The sequence below is a fragment of the Cataglyphis hispanica genome, chromosome 24, assembly GCF_021464435.1.
Source record: "Cataglyphis hispanica isolate Lineage 1 chromosome 24, ULB_Chis1_1.0, whole genome shotgun sequence".
NCBI lineage: Eukaryota > Metazoa > Arthropoda > Insecta > Hymenoptera > Formicidae > Cataglyphis > Cataglyphis hispanica.
The window spans coordinates 1,708,648-1,720,814 of NC_065977.1; the positions used below are offsets into that span (position 1 = coordinate 1,708,648).

The 12,167-nt window shown below is 35.0% G+C and overlaps 2 protein-coding genes across 5 annotated transcripts in view; one reads left to right on the forward strand and one right to left on the reverse strand.

Annotated features, from left to right (window-relative positions):
* LOC126858053 (alpha-2-macroglobulin-like protein 1) overlaps positions 1-12,167 on the reverse strand; it is a 116,767-nt gene that overhangs the window by 46,752 nt on the left and 57,848 nt on the right. The gene's annotated exons all lie outside the window — the stretch shown is intronic.
* The window catches only part of LOC126858056 (nephrin-like), a 344,534-nt gene continuing 332,425 nt past the window's right edge, over positions 59-12,167 (forward strand). Inside the window, exons 1-3 of one of the 4 annotated variants that reach the window (XM_050608060.1) lie at positions 59-315; positions 1,504-1,843; positions 4,606-4,687. Coding sequence is in view for 1 of the 4 variants with exons in the window: in XM_050608059.1 (XP_050464016.1) it covers positions 11,985-12,069 (85 nt within the window). In the remaining 3 variants the exon portion in view is untranslated. Of the gene's footprint in view, positions 316-1,100; positions 1,118-1,503; positions 1,844-4,605; positions 4,688-11,069; positions 12,070-12,167 lie in introns of those variants that run through there. The other 3 variants (XM_050608061.1, XM_050608062.1, XM_050608059.1) reach the window with 3 other exon arrangements.

Genomic DNA, 12,167 nt, shown 5'->3' on the forward strand with positions numbered 1-12,167 from the left:
CCTCAGAGCTCACATGTACGCAGTTAACGCTGTGTCTGTTATCCCCTCTAGCACGGTTTGGCGTGATGCGCGTCCCGAATCTGGTATCACTCCGCGTTACGCGTCACGTTGATCGCAGATCTGGTGAGCTTGTGATCGTTGATCGAAGTATTGAAGCGAATCGCAATGATACATGATAGTTTTATAACAAAATGTTCGAGTAGTCCGGTGTTTACGTCGCGCGTTATTGTTGTCTGCACCTAATAAGACGCGAAAAGAATTCGACCGCAGCTGATGTAATAAAAAAGTTGCGCACGTCGTTAATATTACATGTAGGTAAGAGATTCGCTTTTATGTGTTGGAAGCGAAGGATGAGATTCTCCTCAAATATTTCACGCCGTTATTTTCTGGCCACTGCGCAAGTTTATCGTGAGATATATTTTCATAACTAGTTATATCAAAATTAAATTTGTTGTAATAATCTACTTGTATTCCAGCGTCTCTCTGATATTTGCTGGAGAATTTCGAATTTTTTTATGTCAAGTGTGATATACTTCTGTACGCTTTATAATAATTGCACTTTTTCTAATACTTATTTTTGCTCACTTGTCTCTTTCTCACAAATGTCAAAAGTATGTATATGCATTTCGTATTAAATATAAAAAAGCAAACAGAATCTATGATTCATAATAATATTATATGATAATCGGTATAATCGGAGTTTGGTGGAAGTGGCCCTCTTAAGGCGCATTTGTCAATTAAATAACTAGCATTCGCGACGCTGGGTGAAATTGCTCTGTTTTATATCTACGCTCTTCGGTCACTTTGTGCATAGACATCTATATGATTTCGATAGTTCGAGGCTCGCCATATTGCTTTCCGTTAGAATTCGAATAAGTCGGTCGCGGGATGCATCGCGATGGATTGTCGGGTCGTATTTTCAAGTCGCCTCGTGTTTCTCGCGATTATTATTGTGTAAAAGTGAGTGTAAAGTGTTCGTAATGTGACGTACGTGTAACGTAAACGCAGTGTCCGATATTTTGCGATTTTCAGTATCGACGATCGGCTTCTTTCGCGTCGCGCTTGCATTCAAATTCTCTTCGTATATATATCTCGTGCCGGATATTTCCTCGGTCAGGTAATGTACATACATATATACGTATCCGCATATCATTGTTGTGTACTGTGATTAACTGCAAAGATATTAACTTTTGCATTTTCCATTGCTAAAATGATATTTTTGAATCGCCGTTGGCAATTTATGTTCGCTTTAATGAACAGCGTGAAAAATAAATCTTTATATTTCTAGTCCGAAGCTATTCCCATTATTTTTCATTTCTGTAATCAAAAAATGTAATATTTTTTCGAATCATAATACCTTCTCATTTATTTCTTTCTACATCGCTCCTATCAATTTATATATCACAGCTAAATTTTAATTAATATAATGTATTCGTTGTACATTAAATGTATAATGTATATTAAATTTAATATTTTTTCTCTCTCTCTCTCTCTTTCGTATAGATGAACCTGCTGCATGCCGATACGCATTATTGCAATTTTATCTAACCGTGACTATATTCACAGAGATATGTATGTATGTATAATAATCACAGTCCAATCGGTAGGAGTCGCGCAAGAAATTTACATACATGAATATTAAAAATTGTCGAAAAATGAAAAAAATAAATTGCAAATGAAGCATATAACTCGGCAAAGAGTGATTCTGAAATGCATGTATATACATAATCCTTGAGGACATATTAAAAAAATGAAGAGAAAGGATTATCTGAGCTTCTCTCATCGAACGGACACAAGGAGAAATGTTTTATGAGATATTTTGAGAGAAAATTGTGCAACAGAGGTAAGTCTCACACAAAAAATAGGAAGATATGTATGGTGTACGCATGTGCAAAATATATTTTGTCACACACAAAAGGCAGATATATAAATATATTTGTTCTAAAAATTTTGACGCGAGAATAATAAAAAAAAGTATGTTGTAAATATTTTTTCTTTAGCAAAAAGTCACAAATATAATAACGGGGAAAATATATTAAAAGGCAATTACGCGGTACGAACGCAATAAATCCAGCTGCGGACGTTTCTCTTATGGTTTATCGCGTATGTCATATCGCTTTTCACAGGCATAATTTATAACGTTCGATAACCCACAAGATCGATACCATCGTTGCATTTCAATTGGCAGGAATATGAGTAATAATTACACGTATGCATAAGCCACTGTGAACTTTTAATTACGATATTTTCGCAAATGAAATTAATTTATTTTTATTGCATTCTGAATGATGCGATTCTGATTGATACTAAAGAGTATTATGCGATTGTTTTAAATAACATTGAAATATTAAGAAATATAAGAACGCGTTTTAAAATTGACACAATCAATATTTTTAATAATATAATACATAAACACATACTCTTATATGTATATTACACATATTAATAAATATATATTAATAAATATTACACATGTTAATAAATATATGTATATATACATCATATAATACAATAATTATATATATATATATATATATATATATATATATATATATATATATATATATATATATTACATTCATAAAATAATTACGTATATATACATATATTAGTAATATAATAATTAATTATTATAATTAATAATAAAACTAATTATTATATTATTATTATATATTATTAATTATATTAAATATATTATAAAAATTTATTTTTATGCAAATTTTTTGCGTGATAAAAATATGAATTAAAAATATTATAAACATTATAGTAAACAAATTTATAAAATAATCGGCATTTTTAGTAGAACAATTTTCTATTTTCTCAGTGAATCGCGCTCTTACGTTGAAATAAATAATCTTTTTGTGAACACGTAGTGTTATACTATGATAATTACATTTTGCCTATCTATAAATATAGATTTGATCTTAAATTCTCGTTTGTTCACAATAGTTCATTAATCTTTGCTGCTTTTAAGAGAAATCAAGATATTTCACTGCATAAATTACTGTGTCAAAAATTCATGATGCGATGGAACATTTGCCAGATGTTTAAGCATGCAATTCAATTAAATCTATAATTGTGTCACGTGAAAAAAATATTCAAAACTGCTGACGATGTGCACTTGACAATACATTATGCTCGACAAATTATTAACAACTCAAATTAACTTATTAACTCGTAACGGTTGCATCATATCTTTCTAATTCCAAACTTTGCAGTTTTGTTAAAATTTGCGCAAAAATCAATCGAGTATCACTTTGATATCGTGACATTATGAGAACGAAACGTTACTATGAGCGATTGAAAGATCGATCGTCTGTATTGAGATACACGATAGTAAATAGTTGTGCGGACAACAATATTTGATAGTAGAGCATAGTTTAACAGTGATTGCGTGTATCTCGGAACGTTATATTCGTATCACATAACGTAATCGATAGTAGAGTAACGATATCGATATCCAAATATCAAGTAAATATTATCGATATGAATTCTTGAATATTCCGAATTTCTTGAATATACCGATTGAAATATTAAATTAATTGACGATAATAAAGTGACGTTATATCAAACAATATTACATATTAAATAATTTATATTGCATAAATATATACTCTTGATTAATGATATTTCATGGCACAATTATTTTCGAACGAATCGATAAATTGGCTAAAATTGATTCTTTTAATCCATTTTCTGTGGTTAATTATTCTTGATTTTTTTTTCAGATGCTATTATAAATAATTGATTGAAATGTTTGCCGTTTCTTCTTTTACTCCGTGTTCGTCTTGACGCAACAAATATCAATGAATCATGGCAAAGATTGAATTTTTTTTTTATTTGATGTAAAAAATCTGAGAAATATTTAAATTCGGCTACAAAGATTGAACGTAGCCTTAGTATAATGTTTTTGCCTCGCGTTCCACCCTGTGTCAGTTTTATAACGCGTCCGCATATATTCCTTCAATTTATCTCCTGTTGTTTCCGTCAAATACGCAACAAATAAGCAGTATCCGAGAGAGTTTCTGCGGATTGTAAAGTATCACGGTGTATCGATTATTACGCAGTTAACCAACGCCGATCGTAATCCCGCGCTATTAACCCTCCGTCGTGTATCTATCTGGTAATAGGATGTCCAATCATCGAAACTGTCGAGCGATCGTTAGAATTGTGTTAGAAAAGTGCGCAATAACGTTCGGTTGTTTCGTTTAACGATATTCGATTCGCGGTTTTAGTACGCGTAACGTGACTTTTATTTCGCGTTTCGCGAGGCAACGTTTCCGCAGGCCAAAACCCCTTGATGCGTTTTTCTTTTTTTAATTCGATTGTTAATTCCGCGCGTAAAGTAATCGAGCATTGCCGAATGAACTGTCGGCCGACTGCGTAATCGGTCGACTATATACGCAGTATGTACGCGGTAATTTGTTGTTTTGTTTATGACGCGCGGTCAGTCGAATAACGCGCACATATAGTGTCGATCGTTATTTGTTTATTCGCTATCGTAGATAAATCATCATATTTTTCGCATTCTTTTACGCTTGATCGCTCGCTCAGTGTTGACTGTAATATCAAAAATTCGCTAATAACGCGTTCTTTTGATTCTAGTCGGAGGAGACTGAAGAGAAGCGGAGCAAGACGTAATTTCAGCCTTTGGAGGTGAAAAGATCGAGGAAAGCGGCAACGGTCGGTGAGTAAAATTTATTTGCGTAACTATTAATCACGCTTTTATAAACGTCGCAATTAAATAAAGAAAGAATTGATTTTAAAAATTATTTATACGTTTTTATGAAACACATACACATACATACGATAATTGTAATGTGTGTCTCTCTCTTTCTCGATATAATTAAGTGTAAAAATTAAAAATTTTTCACTTCTTTCTTGATTTTGTGTAAAAATATTTTCTTTTTAACAAATTTAAAATCAATAGCTAATATTTACGTATGAAGTCTATTACATTATAATCAAGTTATGCCCGCCGAATCAGGTTTCTCATATTTTGTAGCAATTATATTAAAATGCGGAAATAAATACAGACAGATACATAAATTAACTAAATTATTTCCTGTTTGTATATTATTTATTTTAAATATTAATCAATGTACTCTCTCACTGCATTGGTGCAGTTGCACTGGTGCAATTAATTACAAATAATACACATTTTGTGAACGCGATTTACATCAATCATTTGACGTTTATGTAAAATAGTAAATGAACTATGCGATTTAAATTAATTAGTATATATTATTATAGCGGCACGTTAATCAACATCTAATTTACATCGCATAAATTAATTTTATGACCGAAAGTTAATTTATATACGAATCTCATACGGGAATTGTCAAATGCTATATAATATAGAACATATTTATTGATTTCAGTAAAACACTTTAACGGTCCGATATTCAATAATTCCTTAATTGGATCAGGGACAGATTCATTAATGAACTGGTCTCACTAATGATTTTATTTTATTTGTGTTAACAGCTTTAAATAATTGCAAACTAAAAGATTTCATTAAAAAATAAATTATTAATGTATTTAAAACACTATTCTTTTACTCTTATTACTACTTTTATTATTGCTTCAATATTGTAATATTTAGTAGAACGGTATACCACGTTGATTCTTATTTTATTTTTGTTTTATTTTTATTATTTGAGCATATACATCGTATTTTATTCGGAATTAAAAGCGCATTCACAGACTCACATATACATCGTGTTCTATTCAAAATTAAAGCCGCAATGCTGCTGGTAATACTAATCTAATTCATTAATTTAAATCATATAGATCATTTGGTACATTTTTCAGTGTTTTACGCACGTATATATGCAATGTTAGTGTATCTAATTTTCTATTAAAATTAAATGCTAGTAAAATTCAAGTTATGTAATATAGAATTAATTTATTTTATAATTTATAGAAATCAATTTTTTCTTACAATAATTTTTTTAAGAAAACAATAGAAAGGAAATTCTATCCTGACATTATATTAAAAAAAAAATAATAATTTGTTGTTCTAATTCTAAATTTATTATTCTTAGCAATTAGTAAGAAATTGATATTAGAATAAAGAATCCTGAGTTAATATTATAAGAGTTAAGACCTCTACTTTTAAGAAAAAATATTTATAAAAAATTTTAAATAATTATATTAAAATTAGCAATTGTTAATTAATTGTCCAAATTGCTTATAATATTCCATTATAATATTCCGTATTTCTTGATACGTTTATAAAAATTTAATATTTTTGAAATTTATTTGCAATATTTGAAAGTAATTAATTTGCAAATAATTCAAATGTATTTGTTTACGATTTATTATATTTTTTTATTATATTTATTATATTTTGTTTGGAAGTGAGAATGTTATTGTAATGTTGTTAATTCGAATTTTATCTTTTTAATATCAATTTTCTGCAAATCGGTAAGAAAAATAATTTAGAAAAATAATTTATAAATTAGAAATAAGAACAACAAATTAGCAATAAATTAGCATTCAATTATACTATATATCCGCTATATATAATTTGATATATATATATATCTTTATTATGCTATATATAATTTGATCTTTTGTCGTGGGGAGCTGTTAAACTGACGGAAATAAATCTTGTTCAATTGAATCACTATCGCGAAAATTCAAAGGTCGCCAAGTTCATGAAAATATTTACATTTGCATAAACAAAGTCGTTCGATATTTATGTTTGGATCTTTTCTCGGCATTTAACAAGCTTGCGCGATCTTTAATGGCATAACATAGTAACACAGTGGCATATTATATTATTTTCCGCGAAATATTATTCCCGTGTCAAGTCATATCGAGTGGTCTACTATGTTTCATGACGAGATGATCGACGTGAACACGAGACGATAACCGCTGCGGTGTTCGTGCTTCTCTTGATGTCACGAAATCTCATGTTCTGCAGTAATTAAATGTGATTTATGTAAAAATAACGGATGGATATATATATTGTATGTGCAGCAGTAATAAAATAGGATCGTTACTGTGTGTGTTTTTGCGAGATTTCGATGCACAAATAGAATTTAGAGCGACAGTTAATACGACACAATGAATCTTTTAAAAATACGCAGGTAATTTTTGGGAGAAAAAATGTGATTTTTGTATATCATTTATTTCAAAAGGAATTAAAATTTTCATTTACTTAATGAAGACAATTATTTAGTCAAAATGTTTGATGTTTTGCGCTCTGCTGTGTGTGGAAAAATCAATACTAAAAAACAGATTCAAGAAAAAATTATAATAATTATTTCCATCATTCTTTCATTAATATTCTTTAAAATATAATTATTTCTTTGTAATCTCTAGTTGCGCGATAATTTTGCCGCATTGGCAAACTGTAAGAGATAAAAAAAGAAAGGTGTCGATGAAAGGACGTACAAAAAAAAAAAACGTGGAAACGAAGGTTGACACGAGTAAACGAGTTAACGAGCCCCGGATGAAACCGTCATCCGCAAAGTACCTGCCATTTTTCGTCCTCGGAGAAGAGGGATCCCTCTACATATTTACACACTATATCCGCGAACATACACACGCGCGGGAGTGAGTTCGCGCGATCCCAACGAGAACGGAGTGAGTCATTCCCTCCTCGGAGAGATAGCTTTCACAGGACGCGCGGGGCATTCCCGCCTTTCAGGAGCTTTCAAGATGACCATGATCCGTGACACCAGTTGGGGAGCATCTGCTTCCTCATCCGCCTCTTTCGCCCCGAGGTCTCTCACCCTATTTCGATCTCTCGTCCCTCTCGTACTACCATCCCCTTCCCCTCTCTGGTCACGCCATCGACCTCTAGTCCTCTTAAACCACTATAAACCGTCTTCGACACTGAACCGAAAGCAAGCACTCGTGCACGGACGAGCGAGTACGCGCAAGCATCTTAACCCGACTATCAAGAGCCACCTTTGGAGTTGAGCGGAATGGCCGGGCCTTCTCGCACTCTTCCGGATTTCACGCCCGCGCGAAAATTGATCGCGATTTTACGAATCGATTTAAATTATTATTCAACGCCCGAATGCACGCTTTCGAGAGTGCTCCATGTCAACGTGAGCGATCGGGTACAATATCGTGAAGTGTAAATTTCGCGAGAAACTTCTCTAGCTTGTTGCTCGTTTATTCATTAATTAATCAGCTGTGAATTATTATAATATTAGGGCATGCATGTGTGTTGTTTGTTGTCGTGTAATATCGCGTACAGTTTAACATATGCTATGTATTATTGATACTTTCGGTAAATTTAACGCAAATATTTGCGTTAAATATTGCAAAGTAAATCGAACCTTGAACGTGAAAGAAATGCTATATTAACTCGGTCAGTTTATTTTTCAAAACGAAAAGCATAAAATAATCATCTATACAATAGCTTGGATAAATAAAGATCAAATATATTCAAGATGAATTGAATTGAATTGATATTGAATAAACAATGAGGATAATGTATAGTTTCTAATTTTATGGAATATTACGAAACAATAAAAATATACAAATGGAAATTGCACGATTAAAGAAAGAAAAAATTAAAAAATCATATATGAAATAAAATTTTATCAAATTTATTAAAATTTTAGCAAACTTAGTAAAATTTTATCACAGCTATTTTATTACAAAATTTGCTTGCCAAATTTAAAGACTATAATTATTTTAATGTCAATCTTTTCAAATTATTTTTTGAACTGCTTATAGGATAATTAATTGAAATTCGATATTGGAATAATTAATTTGTTATTATATGTCTGAGTATTTTATAAAATATCGTACGTGCATCGATATCCTTGGTACCTTTCGCGTTGCTTTTGACCTTTTATATCGCACAGTAGTAATGTACGTACACATCGCGCATTTTGGTGCAGAAGTTTCGAGTAATATGCAAATATTATATACGGTGCGGCTAATTATATGGATATCGTAACAGTTTCAGCGAGCCGCCTAATTTACGTTGGTCGTTATTTTACAACTATAAATTAAACATTTATTTTTGTACCGTATCGCTTTACACAATTAATAATCAGATGCTACCCTTTCTCTCATGTGTTTTACTTTTATCTCTAATTGTACATGTATATTTGTGTGTGTATATATATATATACATATATACATATAGTTAATAAATCTCATTGCATCGGCATCTCTTTTACATATATATATATATACATTCATCGATTGATAATATACATATTCTACTTACAATTAGAAATAGAAACAGGTATCTCTATTACAGTATCCCCTAGAGGTTTGCCGCGTTACGTAAGCGCAGCCAATTATCAATGCGCACAAATTCACATTAATAGTAATTATTTGTCTATTAAATTCAACATTCGCGAGAGAACATATCTCAGAATTCGACGAATGTGTGTATCCGTTTCGATATTGCTCGATATACTCGTATCGATAAACAACAAGGTTTATCGGATGCGTATATATGGAAACGCATGCATCGGACACGCGTTCTCTGCATCTAGTTATTCGCGGGGATAAAATATCCGTTGGCGCGGGGCTTCCGACGCCGAGCCTCGGTAAACACTTGTCGGGCCACTTTGCGCTCGCATATCGTTGTGTTTCGAGAGAAAGGGATGGGGAGCATGGGAGCACGCGTGTGTGTGTGTGTGAGTGAGTGTGTGTGTATACATATCCAGCCGAGCATTACCTTTTACCTCTGTCCATTCTGGCGATGTGCATTATTCGAGTACGCGCTCCTTTAGATATAGAAACGGACATCCCTTTCTGCCACGGTGTATTCTCTCGATGGTAGTGGTAGTAATGGTGGTGGTGGTGGTGGTGGTGATGGTGGTGGTGCACGAAACCCCTTTCTCTCTCCGCGCCCTCCGCTCTTCCTCCGCCACCTCCACCTCCACTGCCACCTCCTCGGGAGGCTTTGCAGGCTGCGCGTCCGTCGCCGCGCCGTTTGCTCGTCTTTTCCGTCAGTGTGCCGTCCGCCGTCGGTCGAGAACCACGTGTTCGTTTCCCCACCCCCTCTCCTCAGTGATGTGTCATGTTATGTCGCGAGGGGTGGTTATCGCGCGTCTTCTGGTGCCGCTTATAAATGATCGAGCGTTAACCGGGAGATAAAGGGATATCGAGCAGCTCTGAAAATTGCACTCGACACGCCGCAAAGGTCATCTTTTCAGGAATGACACTAGATTAGGACTCTGTCGAATTTAACACGCGACATTGCATATGTCAAACTCGTTCGCGGAACGGGGACATGTATAGGAATATAAGTAATGAAAGTGGAGAGATAATTAATATATGCTTCTTTTACGAAAGTTTATCGTACCAAACGCATTTATGCGGAGGATCTATTGTTTCTACGAACAAATAATCGTGTTCCTCTGATGCGCTTGTAATCTTTTAACATACCTAATTAGCGAGGCTTACCACGAAGAGATTAATAAAAATCATCTCCGATAATAAAAGTTATCTCGGTGATCTTCGTTCTGGACGATCTTCGATCAATAGAAAGAAACGATGACCGCGATGACCGGGTGATCGAATTCATTTCTATTCCTTCAATCTTCCCTCGAATCGATTCCAGTTCGCAATCATCGCTGCCCCAACGTGATTGCGAGGCCCTTGCGTCGCCTCGGTCGTTACTTGGACCGATTCCAGAAAAGCCCCGAATCTGTGGTGGCCCGGTGTGATTGAACATCTCCGCAGTCCTTCGCTTTTTATTACATATTGCGATAGCACGCCGTCGGACAAACTCGTGTCCGAAACGGTGAACCAGAATTGCCAAGTTGAAAGCTTCCTCCCTACATCTTCAATCTTTGTCCGGTTAACGAAAATCACGTCAACGTTTCATTAAATCACTTCTGTAAATCGCTAAACCGACAAACGTTTTACACGAGGATCACTCGACGTACTTCTAATCGCGGTTGTGATTGTACGTCAGATTGTTGTCGATTTTGTAATTAGCCGAATGGATAAGAGAAACCAGGAAGTAGAATTTAATTGAGAAAAACGTGATTGAATCTGTACGGCGGATAATTGCGTCGCAATTTAGGACAATAAAGATCTGGAGATCTAGTATTTTAAATTAAATTTCTATCAACATATCGCTCATAGAATCTTTGTTGCTCGCCGTTTGTAAAGATCAAACACCTTAGATCGGTGAAGAACATTTTCCATTTCCCTCATCGGCCTTTTTGCTCTTTCAACAACGACGCGGTGAACGTACTGTCTCTCAAGTGGTGCCATGGTCATTGGGGATTGCAGACACCATGGTGAACATTGTGGGTTATCGGCGCTGGTGGCGCTTGGATAGACCGGAAGTGCGGGAGATTTTTCGCCGCCTCGGCGATTACCATTCTCGTACCGCGCTTTAATAACGGACGAAAACGTTGGTGAAAAAGGGGTGAGAGAAAGGACAGAGAAGAAGAGAGAAAGAGAGAGAAAAGGAAGCGCGGTGCGAGCGGCGAGGAAATTCGCGGTGCCGCGGGTGCTTTAATTAGTGTTTAATTAGAGACGAAAAACAGGACGCACACGGAGCTGCGGGTACCGAACACGCTTATTGCCGGTAGACTGGCGACCGTGCTGAAATCGGTTATCCGACGGATGTAACGGGGAATGCGTCCATCGCGTGATTACCTAAGGCAGATTGAAGGAAAACGTCCCTTACATCGCGTCGCATTTACGTATCATCTCTCGACGTGATATCATCTGTCTCGTAAAAAACGCGTAGCGTAAGACGCGGATCGTGAGGAAAGTGTCGATGGGAGCCGGGTCGCTTCTTTATGTTTCCAATTCGCATCAGGAAGAGATGGAGCCGGGCGAGCTGATAATCGTAGCGTGATCCGCGAGTGATTTGAAACGATGACTTAACGGCTCGGGACACCTCGATACACACACGCGAAATCTCCGTTAAATCCGATCGTGCTCGAAGCTACGGAGGGAAAAAGTGCGCGTATCGCCGCGACGGGCGTAATATATTTCGTGACGAGTATTTGCGCGACGAATAACGAGGGAACATGTGGAGTGTAGTGTTGTTGTTTCTCGGACTAACGAAGGCTGTCTCGTACGTTGCTGGGAGCAGTACTGTCGACGAGAAATCGGGTATGTTGCTACTGTGTGTATTGCATGCTCTTTATATGTCCTGTTAAAACGCAGTTGATGCGTTTAAACGAACGTATAATGACAAGATTATGGCCGCG